The sequence below is a fragment of the Lissotriton helveticus genome, chromosome 9, assembly GCF_964261635.1.
Source record: "Lissotriton helveticus chromosome 9, aLisHel1.1, whole genome shotgun sequence".
NCBI lineage: Eukaryota > Metazoa > Chordata > Amphibia > Caudata > Salamandridae > Lissotriton > Lissotriton helveticus.
The window spans coordinates 551,214,663-551,231,944 of record NC_136070.1 but is presented as its reverse complement, the minus strand read 5'-3'; the positions used below and the strand labels follow the sequence as shown (position 1 = coordinate 551,231,944).

The following is a 17,282-nucleotide window of genomic DNA, read 5'->3' as shown; positions in this document are numbered from 1 at the left end:
TATACATGCCCTAAGAGCATGGATGTGTGCACATGGCACTTTCAAAAAAGCAAAAAAGTGCTTTTTTGAAGGAAATCGGTAATTACCAACAACTTGAAGTTGGTGGTAATTACCGATTTCTTAAGGCTCAAAAGCACTTTTTAATGTGCTTCCTACATTGCATTTAAGGAATCGGTATTACCGATTCCTTAAATGCAAGAGCAATAAGGAATCGGTATTAAGGAATCAGAATTTACCGATTCCTTATTTACCGATTCCTTATCTACATTAGGAATAGCTAAATACTGGTTGGTAACGCTGAAATTTACAGAATTTCGGCGTTACCGACCGGTATTTAGCCACCTACATCTAGCCCTAATACTCCTAAATTATCAAAAAACACGATCTCGTAGACCTGGTCCTACCCAAGGTCAGTATATACCCAACTTAACAGGTTATCGTTTCATTTATGTGAGAATAAGTATAAAAAATACATTTAATAAATCCTGATTGATGTGCCCATAAGCTTGGTTGTCTACATAAAATTAGAAAGAGACTTACCTCCAGCATGACTGCTCAGAATATTCGGCAGAGAGAAAGTGAGCCGCTGTTCCTCACCGCTGAGATAAAGACAATAGACGCGCAGCTGGCATTCGCATGCATGCAGGCACGTTCGGAATCCACAGCCGGGACGGGTCTCTATGGAAACAGAGACGCAAGCTTTCCAAGAATGCAGAAAGCCGAGCTCTGTTTTTAGTTGCATTCAGTAGCATCGGGAAAAGCCGATGGAGTCTCCTGCTCCTCTCCTCGGTCCCGAGTAAAGGTCTGGACAATGAGCGAGTATACTAATGCAATTGTACGACCATTGATCCTCGATGTGGGAAAAAAGTGTCGAATGTTCTTATGTATAACGTGACTAATGATGAAACACAGAGATGATTATCGTGGAAGTATGAATGAGGTGATTCCCATAAAACGTATTCACATATATATCATGCAGAGGTGTAGAATATACACACCATATTTAACAATGTAAAAATCGTCCTATATGGTCATCATGATAACTGAATCGTTGCAAAGCCATATTGATGGTGTGGAGGCCACTTGCGTATATACAAAAGACCATCATGACCAAAAGTTGTTGCTGTGATTGCAATTCATTTGTAATGAATTACTCCTTGTTCTGTCATGCCATGCATGCGTACCATGTCTTGTGTAAATGTGCTTGCATACAGATCTTAGGTGGGTATCTCTATGCAATAAGATACTTCAACATTTAACATCATCCTAGACAATGATTCAACATAAGGACAGGTTTCATAGTGGGCACATACATATGCCGTGATGAAACATAGTACAAAACATTATATAACCAATAAATAATACTGAGTTTTACAGCAATCATTGAATATACCTATCATATGTACACTTACAGAGTTATTTGTATACTGGACAAATTAAGTGAGCATATACATTGTACCCTGCTATGTAACCATTCATGTTGTCACATAGTTTAAGCCTTAGAAGGGCACATCCTGAATAGGAGATGACTATGGGCCCAATGCATGAGGCCCAAATACCGGTCGGTAATGGTGAAATTCTGTAAATTTCACAGTTACCGACCGGTATTTAGGCATTCGTGATGTAGGGAAGGAATCGGTAATAAGGAATCCGTAAATACCGATTCCTTAATACCGATTCCTTATTGGCCTTGCATTTAAAGGAATCGGTAATACCGATTCCTTAAATGCAATGTAAAAAGCACATAAAAGAGTGCTTTTGGGCCTTAAGGAATCGGTAATTGCCACCAACTTCAAGTTGGTGGTAATTACCGAATTCCTTTAAAAAAGAACTTTCTTGCTTTTTTTGAAGTGCCATGTGGCACACATCCATGCCCTTAGGGCACGCATGTGTGCCACATGTGCACACATGCACATTTCAACAGGGTGTCCTTTGGACACCCTGGCACCCTTGAAATACCTCCCGGTATTACCAATTCCGTAATACCAAATCGGTAATACTGAATGTCTTCCCATTCATTCCTATGGGCCTCCAAGCCCATAGAAATGAATGGGTAGGTATTCTCAATTACGGATTCGGTAATAACGAATATTAAGAATTTGGTATTTTTTACAGAATTCTTACCTACATCTGAAATACCGATTTCTAAATACCGAATCGGTAAAATTTGTTATAGAATTCGGTATTTCACTATTACCTACATCGGGCCCTATATCTCAGATCTAACTCATGTAGTGCAGAGTAAGGAGATTTGTCTGGCGATTTCCTCAGTTTCATTCAGACCCTATCTGACTCAGTCGAGAAGATGTATCCGCTTACATTTGTGTAGGTTAAGTGTAGCTGCCAGATCTCCACCTATAGGATTGGGTAGAATTCTCTCAAGGACCCATCATTTTAGGCTATCAATCTGGTGTTGCATTTCAATAAAATGGTTGACCAAGGGTGCCTCCTGTACTCTGCAGCGTATCCTCGAACAGTGATGAAGGATTCTGGTCTTAACCTTTTGCTTTGTTTGGCCTTCATAAACCTTTTAGCATGGGCACATGCTGATGTATATAACGTCTTTAGTGTTACAGTTCATGTGGTGCTGGAGAAGAAATAGTTTTCCAGCATACAAGAAATGCTTCTGCTCTATCGCCATGCCACATGCTTTGCAGTGTCCACACCTAAAATGACCTTGTAGGGGTGGTAGCATCAATTGTGTATGAATATTAGTGGTGGGTTTCGCCTTGAGATATCAGCTAACCACGTGGTCTCTGATGTTTTTCCTCTTTTCATTGCAAAGAATGGTGGTTCAGTGGTACCTATATATCCGATTACTCCTCTTCCCAAATGTGGAGATGCAAACTACTCGATCAGTAGTGTTTTTTTTTATCCTGCTTGAGTGTTTCCCTGTGTCAATACCATGCCCTTTTGCGTGCTTTTCTCAGAAGGCCCCTTGCGTATCCACGTTCTCTTAGTATGTTTATAAGGGAGTCTGATTTAGTGAAGAAATCTTCCCTACATGCACAGTTCCTGCATAACCTGAGAAACTACCCATAGGGAAGATTATCTGGCAAGTTCCTTGGGTGATGACTAGAATATCCCAAAAGTGTATTGTGCTCCAGAGATTTCCTGAATAGGGTGGTATATAGGACATTTGCTTCAGTTATAATGGTTAGGTCTAGGAAATAAATCTGGTCTGAACTAAAAGTCATACAAAATTGAAGCCATACAGATCATCAGAACATTGTTGATATGTCTCTTTCGTAGAAAAATATTATCTATGAAAGAATTAACAGGACTATAGATTAACTTGTCCTTATATTTATTCACGTAGAGATTTGCTATGTCTGGCGCAAAGCCTGCCCCCATGGCTGCTCCCTTGGTTTGAAAAAATCTTTCTGAAACATAAAATTTATTCTAGTCATTGGTATTTCAAGGAGACTTACGATAAAGTCTGTGGGTACAACGTAGGGCCTATCCCTTTGTTCCAGTGTGGAATGGGCTATCACTAAAGCCTCATGTTGCAGAATGCTGGTGTACAGGGAGGACACGTCTACGATGACTAACAGTTGCTTCTCTTTGTCAAAAGGTAAATATTCTATCAAATTAATGACTTCCATTGAATCCTGTAGGTAAGATTTGGTTTTAGGTACCCAGGGTTGGAGGAATATGTCTACATAGTGACATAGGGGTTCTAGAACCGATCCACACCCCATTACTATCTGCAGGCCTGGTGGTTTGTCTTTATTTTTTTGGACCTTAGGGAGTGAGTAAATTGTGGGAATGCAGGGTTCCTTTTGATTCAGGTAAGCACAATTTCATCAACATAATCTTCCCTATGTTGTCCCACAATGGCACCCCCTTTGTCTGCCGGCTTGATAACTAGGTCAGCATTTTGCCTTAAAGAGTCGAAGCTGACCTTTCCATTTTTAGTGATGTTATGTTTGATATACTTAATTCCTTCAAAAATTTTAGGAACATCTCTCAAAACTACTTGTTCAAAAGCAAAAATGTTGCTTGACATTAGATGTAGTGGAGGTGTGAATGTGGATGGTGTGAGGACTGATGTAGCAAAATTGGTAACCCTATCTGATGACTAGGATTTTTGTAAAACTAGTGTTGCAAATGTATTTTTCTGAAAAAATTATGTAACTCAATCTTTGTGTTGAAACTATTTGCTGGGGTCATGGGTACAAAACTCAAGCCCTTAGAGAGGACGGACATTTCTTTGGAGACAGCTGATATTTAGAAAGGTTAATAATGGGATCACCCAGCTCAGTGTCTCTTCCGCCATCCAACACTAGGGGTTGGTTGCTCTCATGAGTTGTTACAGCAAGAGCTGCCTCACCCGTTCAGGCACTGGTAGGTACCGCTTTGTTCACAGTCACCACCTGTAGGTCTGTCTCCTCGTTTGTATTTCCCCATGTGTCACTTGTGGGTAAAATCTCACCGCTTTCCTGCCTCTCCCCCTCCCCCTCCCCCTGCTCCATCCTCTATTCAGACCTCTGTCTTCCTGCCAGCCGTGGATAGGTGCCCCACCTCTGGGGTTGACCATTGAGCATCCCCTATAATAGCTCCAGAGGTTTGGTCTTGGTAGCTAGTGCCTTGGTAATTGGGCCCCTGATAGCTGGGTCCCTGAAAACTAGGTCCTTGATAACCTTGCTGTTTGGTGGAACTAGAACTAGCTTGTTCATAGTCACTGTCCCCGCCACAGGAGTATGAGGATTCTGAGAATGTTTTGATCTTACGATCACCTGGTCTGCCTCTGTTTATGTAGTGATCGTGGTTATCTTGTTGGTAGTACTCTTCTGTTGTGTATGGATAAGTGACTTTCTTATTGTATGTCCTTATGCCCCTGGCCAGCTTATCTTGTTTCCTGGTTTGAGTGACAGTATTAAATTAAAATATGGTTTTGTCTAATCTCTCAAGGGCATCTTTAGCGTTGGTTAGGGCCCTGTCGTCTAGAATTTCCTTCCTTAATTCCTCAATTTCTTTAGTTAGTTTCTTAATGCATTCCAGGGCCATCTCTACTCCCAGCCCCATCCATTGCAGGGAGCAGTTGTTTGCTACAAAGCTAAAGTTCTCACGAAATGTCGGGATATCTATAAAAATCGCAGGCTCGTTTTCCACCTGGAGACCGACAAGGATTATGTTAGCTTGGAGATATTTGGTAAGCAAGTGACTATGCAACCTGATTCTAACCAACTTCTTCTCTAGTTTCTCAAGTTTATTCAGCTTCTCGTTAAGTGTATTATCAAATGAGATAGCGGCAGCCCCCAGGAAGGAGCTGTCGTCCTGCCCTTGAATCAGTCTAGCTATGTACTTTTCACTGTAGGCAAGCTTGTCTGACATTGCATATTCAAGTTATTTACTCAATTGATGAGGACAAACCCTCGCAGACCAGCATCTGCTCATGTAGATAGATAATCTCAATGGGGTAACCCAGTAATGCGCAGAAGCTGGGGATAAGTACTGTATAGGAACAGTGGTTCATCCACCTAATAACTTATCTGTTATGTCCTCCTGCGGGTGGGACTTTCAACATATGATTAAACAGCACAACACTGAAAATAAATGACAATTTAAATTGAAGAAATAATTATGTATTTGAAAAAAATCCTAAATTAGAGACATTAACCAAATGACAATATTCAACATACAAAACAAATACACTTGAATATTTCATATATAGACATAAACAAGTGACTGATTGTGACAATACACACCACAATACTCCACAATGTTTACAAAGAAACAAAGTAACAACATGAAACATCAATTTTCTTTGTTATGTTACTAGCAACCAAAAAGCACTCTAGCAAGACCTCTTCTATTGTATGGATCTGCCTGCACGGATAAAGATTGCAGGCATGCTGGCAACAACCTGTGTGAGGCCCTCAACATTAGACCTCATAATCAGGATATTATTAAGGAAGCAAGAAGGACATATACATTAGCTATTGGGAAGCAGAAAGCTGAGCTTAAAGAGGCCTCTTGGGAATGGTTGGTGTCTACTTGCACCACCAGGGACTCTAGGGGTTTTTAGGGCAGTGGTCAATGGAAGGCAGCCCAACGTGGCTGTTCAGGATGACATTGGTTCGTCCATCTCTCCAGCTCACTGAGTGGCTCGACTTCCCTGGATACTGTTGTGCCCGTAGCTAACGATAAAGATGGTGGCCTGTACCAATTTGAGATTGGGTTTGATCTTGAGGAGGTTCAAGCAGCTATTATCAGCAGCCCTCCAATAAAGCCCCATGGCCAGGTGGGATCCCTATGGATTTATATAAGACAGAACCACATATCTGGACTTTAGTTCTGACTAATGTACTTAATGTTGCGGCTCAGATAGGCTTGCCCGGCCTTGGAAATCTGCTACTGTAGTCCCAGTCTTTAAAAAGGGGAATAGGCAGGATCCCACCTTCTAAAGACCAATTTCCCTGTTAAACTCAGTTGTGAATGTGGTAGGTCGTATTGTTTTAAAGCGTTTTGAAGTATGGTCTCAAGCCAGTGACATTATTTGCCCTGCCCAATATGAATTTAGAGAAGGGATGGGCACCTTGGAACAATGCATGAACCATAACCTTCCGATACATATATACGTAATGACAAAACGGGGTCCATTTTTTTTGCATTCATGGACCTCAGCAGCTCCTTTGACTGGGTAAACAGGTCATAGCTTTGGGACATCCTGGGTGTATTAGGACTAACTTCCTACCTGGTCAACTTCCTTAGAGCCTTACACACGAACGTAAATTCCTGTGTCAGATATGGCATGGAGGCGGAGTCCACCCAATCATTTAGCCTCCCACAGGGGTAAGGCAGGGCTGTATGATGGTGCCAATTTTGTTTTTGTTATCTATACTACTATTATAAAGAGAGAACTTTGAACCTTTGAGTCGGGTAAACTCAGGAACCACAGCACCAATCCAAACACCCGATACATCGTTGTAATTGTCAGGGTCTGCAGATGGACATAGCCTATATAAAAAAATAAAATATACGTTCTTTAAAATATTTACGATTTAAAAAAAAGTAGTCCCTTGGAAGTAGCGCCGGCCGCAGATTGCTCTGAAAGCTGTCAAGGAGCGAGCAGTGAAATGGATGCAAATAAACGTGCTGATCTGAACTTCGTGTGGCTTTGCTTTAATTTGGGGCTTCCTGTTTAGACTATATGGATATCGGCTGTTTGCCCAGTCGAGAAGCGAGGCCCACCTTACAAAGGGTTTGTGCAGGCTCTGAGAAGGGGCTTGCAAAGACGGAACAAAGACAAGAGCAGCTCCAATGCAGGTGGTGCTACCTTGAGCACGAATTCACTGCTGCAAAGCGCAATCTGAGGGCTTACAGCGCTTTACTTTACTCCACTTGGTGAATACTTGGTTCAAATTGCAAGGACTGTTGAGTGGCCCCACTGTGGGAAGAGGGCCAGCGTACTACAAGGCACAGAAGGCTTTGCGATTTAGCCACGCCCACTGTGGCAGGTGCCAGTGATTATATGAGCAGACGTGGCCAAAAACTGCTCTTCCAGCCCTTCGTGAACAATGCCTCTGAAGGATTATTTCCTGAAACGCGTCAGGCTTTACATGTTCAAAGATTGCTCTGAAAGCTGTCAAGGAGCGAGCAGTGAAATGGATGCAAATAAACGTGCTGATCTGAACTTCGTGTGGCTTTGCTTTAATTTGGGGCTTCCTGTTTAGACTTTATATATATATATATATATATATATATATATATATATATATATGTATATATATGCAAGCTCCAGAGTTTTCTCTCCTTTCTGAGAAAAACAGACAGCACTCACGGGAACAGTAGCAAAAAGTGGGTTTAATTACGCCTTAGACAGACGCGTTTCGGGAGAAACTCCCTTCTTCCGTGTCAAACAATCGCACATTGCGCGCCAACATTTTTAAACAGTAACTCACGGTCCAATGACACAAATGAGGGACTACGCTCACTCGAAATATTCGTGGGCGCCATCTTGTAAATGGATCTGGCTTTCCTAAATGTTATTTGGGGCCTCGGGGGTATGTCAGGACCAATGATGTGATCTGTTTTAAGGACATGCCAGTGTTTATTCATAACAGATTGGAGACTGGAGTCGAGATATATAGTGGATATGCAGACGAAGGCACCGGGTGGGCTCAATAGTGGTGAGGATTTGTCCATACACTTGTGAACCATGAAACTAGTAATGAAATCTGTTGCAGTGATGTAATATCTTTTTTGACATAATGTGTTAGATGATTTGTGAATTTTTGCATATTTCGGCAGGGATCTGTCGTGTATGATATCCATCTTATGAAATGGATAGGTTAACTGATGTATATACAGGAGCCTTTGATCTCACAGCTTTTGTGTTTAAGAAAGTAATGTTTGTATGTATATTTTTATTGACTACGAAGGAGGAGGGACGTGGCAACCCACATGGGTTGCTTTGCCGATCCACGGCAAGATAACACAGATTAAAACTATATGTTTTATAATGTTTAAGACGCAATGTCGATGCGCGACTTAGACCAGACAATGTGGCATAAACTGTATGCTTTGTAAAGTATTTTAGAATTTAGAAGATGGCGCCCATGAATATTTCGAGTGAGCGTAGTCCCTCATTTGTGTCATTGGACCGTGAGTTACTGTTTAAAAATGTTGGCGGCAATGTGCGATTGTTTGACACGGAAGAAGGGAGTTTCTCCCGAAACGCGTCTGTCTAAGGCGTAATTAAACCCACTTTTTGCTACTGTTCCCGTGAGTGCTGTCTGTTTTTCTCAGAAAGGAGAGAAAACTCTGGAGCTTGCATTTATTTCACGGACACGCCACCGTGTAGACGGCACCCGCTCGTAGAAGTGACTCGTTTTTTGGTGTAACCCTGGAGCTTTGATATCTCTCTCTCTCTATATATATATATATATATATATATATAATCTATATCTATACTACTATTATAAAGAGAGAACTTTGAACCTTTGAGGCGGGTACACTCAGGAACCACAGCACCAATCCAAACACCCGATACATCGTTGTAATTGTCAGGGTCTGCAGATGGACATAGGCTATATAAAAAAATAAAATATACGTTCTTTAAAATATTTACGATTAAAAAAAAGTAGTCCCTTGGAAGTAGCGCCGGCCGCGTCGTGCGTGCTGACATCAGGAGCGCGGGGAGGAGCGGCATACAGGAGCGCGAGGAGGAGCGGTGGACATGAGAGCGGGGAGGAGCTGCGGACAGGCGGGGTGAGGAGCGGCGGACAGGCGGTGAGGAGCGGCGGACAGGCGGGGAGGAGCGGCGGCTGAGGTAGGTGAAGCGGCCCGTGTGCGGCTCATTGGGGGCCTTGAAAGTGGCGGGTGCGCTCCGGGGGACCCACGGACAACGTCGGGGCGGGTGGGGGCCCTGAAGCCTGAGACAACGTCGGGGCGGGCGGGGGCCCAGAAGCCTGATTGCTCCCGGACAACGTCGGGACGGGCTGCTAGTACATAAATAACATGAACTCTTTTCTGATTGAAAACGGGGTAGACCGGTCCTAGATAAAGTCAGCCAATGTGCCCATTCTGCTCTATGCTGATGATGCAGTAGTGATGGTCAGAAAGGCAAATGGGCTAGAAATGTTGATTGATCAGTTTGTCAATTTTATGGATGACTTGGATCTGGACACAAACATCTCAAAGACTCACTATATGGTTTGTGGGAGGAATGTTGGAGGAACTAGACCTATTGACATTAAGGGGCGAATAATTACTAGGGTTTCTCCTTTTCCATATTTGGAAGTGTCATTTGACCATCAGAATAATTGTCTTGCCTGAATTTCTAATCAATGCTCTAAATTTAGTCAACCCTGTATCGCTCTTTTCATATTTTCCTTATTGATAGGTAATAAGCCTATTCTACCCCTACTACAAATTTATAGAATGAAATGTCTTCCAGTCCTGACATACAGTGCAGCCATTTGGGGGTACCATAATTGCAAGGTGATTCAGCAGGAAGAGGACTGATTTTATAGAAAAGTATATGGCCTGGGTATAAATAGTGCATCCTTTACTATTCATGAAGAATTGGGTCTGTAATATCTGCAGGATCAAGTTAAACAGGCCCCATTGCTACTCTGGATCTCAGTATGGGTCAATGAGAGACTGAATTTTAATTAGAGTGTGATTGAGGATTGTCTGGGGTGTATGTATGGCCACAAGATACCGTAGTTAAATTATATTGAAACCGTTGCTCGCTCCCTAGACTGCATGGACCTATGTTTTTTTAACCGCTTCACTGCGGCGGCTATTCCGCCGCAGTGCTGACGAATTTTCCCGGCCGCGCGGCGGCCGCATGCTCGTGACGGAGCCGCTCCGTCACGAGCGTCGGTTGAGCTGTGCTCGTGACGGAGCGGTTCCGTCACGGCCCGCCCCGCTCAATAGAACGCTCAGCGCAGGCGCGGAATTCGTGCCGCGCATGAGCGTTCTATCGAGCTGGGCGGGCCATGACGGAACCGCTCCGTCACCAGCACAGCTCAACCGACGCTGGTGACGGAGCGGTTCCGTCACCAGCACCGAAGGGGTTAACAGGCCACAGCTTCTTAAAATGGGGGATCAGAGCCGCTTTAGGGAATGATTTTCAAACAGACTGATGGGTGTGAGGGAAGCTAGGGCACTGGAGAAACACTCCAATAGATCCTACCTGCTTCTGAAAACTGTTACAGGCGTCAGCCCGTACCTTGTGGCTGCTAGACATCCTTGGGACAGATCATTGCTTACAAAATTTCGTTTGGGTTCTATCCATACAATGATCTGTTTTCCTCCGGGTCAGTATGATCCCCATGCACTTTTAACTCGTCCTTGAGTCGGTTGCTCGCCCCAAGCCGTAATACACCTGGTCTTGTTCTGTAAATGTTATACTTTTTTTCGTAAATGGTATTTATTACCACTTTGAAAAACTAGGGGTTTTATCCAATGTTGATCTGCCTTTTTACATTTGCAGCTATTACCTGATCATGTGGTGATGTTGATGGTCAGTGCATACTTAAAAGGAGCCCTATACTGGAATAAAATTATGTGGGCCTAATTTATAATTATTTGAATGATAGGCGGGCCTGGTTTTCTTAAATTGTACGTAAGATTTATAGAATGAGCGACTAGATCGCAATATGGTGGACTGTCTATATGTTTTTAAGGTATTTATGTGGAATTTATGTTTTGATCTTTTATGATTACAATGCATAATCAAATAAAGAATAATATTGATTTGATTAAAAGACTGAAACTTGATCGTACCTTCATCTCATGGGAAGTCATTTTTATCACACAAAAAATCGCTTGGCATCTCCTGTAAAAAAAAAAATAGACTTACCTTTTATTAATGTATATAGACTGCTGCAGGACACTCTTACTTACACAAATAAATACCCATGGCAAACAACATGACATTTTTCTACTTTCAAACTAAAATAGGCGGTTTGCTTTGTGCAGAGCTCTTGACAGAAACTCCACATTCTTTAAAATCCCAAGATTCTTTAGGAAGCCAAGTGTATTGTCAAACATCATACTTATTAGAAGTGCAAAAGGTATAGATGGTTTGGTGCAGATGAAGCTTACTAAATACCTTTCAGTGTGATAATTGTGAAACAAACTCTCATACTCATTTGATGATGTCATCAGTGATGTCATCAATGAAATTATAAAGCACGTCATGAGTGATATAATGTCTAAGGTCATAAGCGGTGCCTGGCAGGGACGCACATTATAGTTCACACTCTGAACATTTATTGGTGAATGTCAGTGGTTCCTGAGTGTGTGTGTGTGTGTTGTGTGTGTTTATTTGTGTATACACACACGAAACAGAAACTTTTATTAATGCATTATGGATACACATTTACATTATGAATGGTATATATAAAATATATTCAATCTCTTTTTGGGCATTTCCAGATTTTGACTTTAAAATTAATGAAAATTGTGTAAATAAAAAAAACATTCTCAATGTAGCAAATGTAATGGAATCTTGGATCGGAATTTGGAGGGAGAAGAACTTGTCTAAGCAAAGAATCATCATCTCTCAAATTCGGAATATAAACTTGGTGCATTGTTGGTGACAAGAGGTGAAATCCTGGTCTAAAGTTATGCAGGGCTCCATAACCTCTTCCCTTTCACTCCTTTAGTTGTTGAATGGATGCCTACTCGGGAGAGAAGCATCACAGGGACCATCCCAAGCCATCTTTACACGGTTGGGCTGATTATCCTGGCAGGATTGGCATACATCACCCCAAACTGGCGTTACCTCCAACTCACTGTGTCTGTGCCATTCTTTGTCTTCTCGCTCTACCTATGGTATGTGCCATTTAATTAGATGCTAAATTATTAATTAGTTCAAATAATTAATTGTCATGTTTAGCCTGTAGGCCACAAACTGTGTTTTCCCAAATGCCAACCCTACTTGCTTCTTTTATTGTAAGAGATTTTGGCAGTCGAGTTAAATTAACCGAATTTCCACAAGGATCATACTTTCACTAAATGTGTTACAAGAAAGTACATTTCCACTGTTCCAACTGTTTTTGCAGGTGGATTCCAGAGTCCGCACGATGGCTAGTGTCAGCTGGGAAACATGAACAGGCTGTAAATGTTTTAAAGAGAGTGGCAAAATTAAACGGGAAGGCAAAGGAAGGAAAAACACTTTCTGTGGAGGTAGGAAAACCTGCATTTCTGTTTTCTTGCTACTTTTGAAATAGGTTGCAAGCTATTGTAGTGGGGAAACCTGTGGTCTAAAAGATGCAGAAGCAAGCCAGTGCTGCACTCATGGCGTCTAGATTTCGGCCCTGAAAAAAAGCCCTGTTAAAATCCTGTGGTTTGAGTATAATCTAGCTGATTCTCTGTAGTCTCTTTCTCCTGTGGAAGGGATGGAATTCTAGTGTGTTAGGAGGCAGGAAACAAAGGGACATTTCCTTTTTTTTTTGTGACACAAGTCGTTGCAAGGCAGCACAAGTCCTTAAGTGGGATTTACTAAGCCACACAAAGCCACAGGCTAAGAAAAAATGATTTGACTGTTGTGGCCTGGTCCTGGAGCCCGCATGACTGTACCCCTATAAGCATTCCAACTAACTTGACCTGAAAGTGACCAATTATCAACGTTATTTTGTCTATATATTTTACTGCGCTGATATATTATTGATTCAAAAATCTATAATTTGTTTATATGTATCATATCCAGTTTATTTTGATTTACAAATTAAGATAAAAATACACTCTATTTTGATAAATAGGTTTTGGATTTCTCTCAAGTTGTGTCAATTACTTATAGGCTATGTTAGTACTCTGAAATGTTTAACACATGATGCTCTAGTAAAGCCTGACTGCTCTTTGTCACTCTACCAGCCCCTAGGTAGGGATTTATTATTGTGAATCTAAGGACCATCTTTGGGGTATTTTGATAATATTACCAGATAGGTGTTATATGGGTGGAGCATTGGCGTTCCCATGCATCCAGCCATGCCTTTTTACATAAAACCCAGATATACAAAAATGTATGAACCTGGATTGCAGCCAAACTGGTGCACTTACCCGACAGAAAGAGTAACAAAGAGAAATATCTTTATTTTCTCACAATTATTGCTTCTTTCCTCATTTGCCAGACATAGAAAGATTATTATGCCTCAAAGGATTGTGTTTTGCGTATGAATGTGTCCCTTTCTGAACAAAAACAATCCTGCCCATAACATAGACACCCTTGCACTATTGTACAAGGGTGCCTCCATTGGTGCTAAGCAACACACAATGTGCCAATGAATGGAGAGAGCAGAAATGCTCCACATCTTTGTAAATATGGAGCATTTCCGCCCTCTCCATTTCATACAACGCAGTACCACATGTTGGTAAATCTGCCCCTAGGTTCATAACATGGACAATGAACCCTCCATCAGCTCTACATCTTCTGCAATACAATATGTAATGAACTGAGCTTCGATGATATGGGTAATTGGGAGCATGGCATCAGTAACTTGAGTGCGGTTCATGAAAGGGTGTGTAAATTCTGGAGTGACATTGCTTAAAGCTAAAATCAGGCTTAATGTTTTCAGCCACATCACGAAACCTGGGATACCCGTGTAGCTTGGTATTCTTCCAAGAGCATTTTTTTTAGCTACACCAATTTATTTAATGTTGAGTGACTTTTCTGAGCCAACTTGTGTGTGTCTAGTGCTCTTAACCCTGTCAGGCTCCAATCACGTCCTGGCAGTAGCCATATTTAAAATTTCTTTAGAAAGTGTGCTAGGTTGGGGATGTAGTGCAAGGAGAGGTTTTTCTCCATCCTTGTGGGTCACCTTCAGGATCAAAAGAGCTCTTGGACCAGTCAGGTACAAGAATGGGAACAGTGCTGCAAAGATCTGAGATTTTCAGCCAGACTTAAAAGGACTCAAGCCACTCACTTCTGACCCCCAAACTCTCAGACTCAGAATTCAGAATCTGCAAGTAGTAGCTCATGAGCCACTGGCAGCTCTCCAGCTACCTGTAAGTAGATATCTTATGTGCAATCCAGAATAGTAAATGAGAAGTGTTTGTTCAGCTGGATTAATATATGCTTATCAAAATTGAAAAGTGTGTATTGGAGATGAAAGTGTGTGTATTTTCAGAACTCATAAGCTGATGCATGGGGAAACGTATTTCCAAAATATATTTAAAGCTGATATTTGAGTGATAAATCATGTGGCGATGGTGAGACCTATTACTAACATTATTCCTTTGGTGCAAGAGACATTGCAGCACTTGCTGGTATTTATAACCCACATAAAGGTATTTCAAATTTGCAAAGCCTTTTTTTATATTACTGCTGGCAACCCTGCTTCATGCACTGATGTGGTTACTACTGGTAGACATGAGCAGGATGGCCACTAATGTACTGTTGTCTGATGTGCTATTACAACACTAATACTAGTAGCTCGTGATGATTTGCAGTGAACATAAGTAGTTCTTATGACAGAAAGAGTTGGAGACCCAATCTAAACTAAAATGCTGGCATAGCTTCAGCGGGATCTTTGAGATGTGACACCCTGCCAAATAAATCCATACTTGCCTTGGTAGTTGGGTCTGGGGGCCCTGAATCGGGTTTGCTATCTCTTCATCGGTCGATTTCTTGGTGAGAGAAGAATGAACAATGAAACAGGGACTTTGGATGTAAATGGGAAGAAGAAACAAAGATATCCCAGTAGCTGAATTTCAATATGTGAAAACAGATAACCTGGAATCTATTCAGGCTTCCCTGCCTGTCCAAATTGTGTGATCATAGGCAAACCTTTTATTTCAAAGACCCACCGTTTTCTTTCTTAACATGTATTAAAGCACTTTTAAATATTTGAGTTCAGAATGTGTGCTTTATATTCTTCCCTTATGTTTGATTTAATAGACTATAATGTGGATCCGTCTATAATCAGAATCTAGGCCATGTTTACGGTTTTCATGGCTATTGACTTGCCTCTTAGTTCACTAATGCGGTACAAAAGGGGGTGGTGATGGACGGAGCATCTGTACCAATCAAACACTCACACCCAGTCAACAGATCTGGGTTTAATCCATCACCATTCTTTAGCCCACTCTGCCACCCCAGTTCAGACATGGCCATATGCAAATCAGTCTGACCCTGTGCCTCATGGGAACAGTCCAGCCCGAACTGCCAAGCCATGCCTTCCCTGGACCAGAAACAAGTTTCCTAGGACAGGTTTCTGGCATTTCAGCCGTCTTCAGCCAGGCTTGCTTGAATCCAGTGCCAAAAAGCGGTACAAAAGGGGGTGGTGATGGACAGAGCATCTGTACCAATCAAACACTCACACCCAGTCAACAGATCTGGGTTTCAGACATGGCCATATGCAAATCAGTCTGACCCTGTGCCTCATGGGAACAGTCCAGCCCGAATTGCCAAGCCATGCCTTCCCTGGACCAGAAACAAGATTCCTAGGACCGGTTTCTGGCATTTCAGCCGTCTTCAGCCAGGCTTGCTTGAATCCAGTGGCAAAGTGAGCACCCCCTTTTGTACCGCTTTGTTTGCCATAAGTTGGCAGGGTATGCTCAGACGTGAGTCACTTGCTCATTTTGCCACTGGATTCAAGCAAGCCTGGCTGAAGACGGCTGAAATGCCAGAAACCGGTCCTAGGAAGCTTGTTTCCGATCCAGAGATGGCATGGCTTGGCAGTTCGGGCTGGACTGTTCCCATGAGGCACAGGGTCAGACTGATTTGCATATGGCCATGTCTAAACTGGGGTGGCAGAGTGGGCTGAAGAACGGTGATGGATTAAACCCCGATCTGTTGACTGGGTGTGAGTGTTTGATTGGTTCAGATGCTCTGTCCATCACCACCCCCTTTTGTACCGCTTTGTTCACCATAAGTTGGCAGGGTATGCTCAAACGTGAGTCCCTTGCTCACTTTGACACTGGATTCAAGCAAGCCTTGCTGAAGACAGCTGAAATGCCGGAAACCGGTCCTAGGAAGCTTGTTTCTGGTCCAGGGAAGGCATGGCTTGGAAGTTCGGGCTGGACTGTTCCCATGAGGCACAGGGTCAAACTGATTTGCATATGGCCATGTCTGAACTGGGGTGGCAGAGTGGGCTAAAGAACGGTGATGGATTAAACCCAGATCTGTTGATTGGGTGTGAGTGTTTGATTGGTTCAGATGCTCTGTTCATTACCACCCCCTTTTGTACCGCTTTGTTCGCCATAAGTTGGCAGGGTTTGCTCAGACGTGAGTCCCTTGCTCACTTTGCCACTGGATTCGAGCAAGCCTGGCTGAAGACGGCTGAAATGCCAGAAACCGGTCCTAGGAAGCTTGTTTCCGGTCCAGGGAAGGCATGGCTTGGCAGTTCGGGCTGGACTGTTCCCATGACGCACAGGCTCGGACTGATTTGCATATGGCCATGTCTGAACTGGGGTGGCAGAGTGGGTTAAAGAACGGTGATGGATTAAACCCAGATCTGTTGACTGGGTGTGAGTGTTTGATTGGTTCAGATGCTCCGTCCATCACCACCCCCTTTTATACCGCTTTGTTCGCCATAAGTTGGCAGGGTATGCTCAGACGTAAGTCCCTTGCTCACTTTGCCACTGGATTCAAGCAAGCCTTGCAGAAGACGGCTGAAATGCCAGAAACCAGTCCTAGGAAGCTTGGTTCCAGTCCAGGGAAGGCATGGCTTGGCAGTTCGGGCTGGACTGTTCCCATGAGGCACAGGGTCAGACTGATTTGCATATGGCCATGTCTGAACTGGGGTGGCAGAGTGGCCTAGAGAACGGAGATGGATTAAACCCAGATCTGTTGACTGGGTGTGAGTGTTTGATTGGTTCAG

General features: G+C 42.7%; 1 protein-coding gene across 1 annotated transcript in view; it reads left to right on the top strand.

The window, feature by feature from the left end:
* LOC144781543 (solute carrier family 22 member 6-A-like) overlaps positions 1 to 17,282 on the top strand; it is a 623,507-nt gene that overhangs the window by 129,366 nt on the left and 476,859 nt on the right. Inside the window, exons 4-5 of the mRNA XM_078660448.1 lie at positions 12,126 to 12,294; positions 12,525 to 12,648. Of these exons, the coding sequence (XP_078516574.1) occupies positions 12,126 to 12,294; positions 12,525 to 12,648 (293 nt within the window). The remainder of the gene's footprint in view (positions 1 to 12,125; positions 12,295 to 12,524; positions 12,649 to 17,282) is intronic.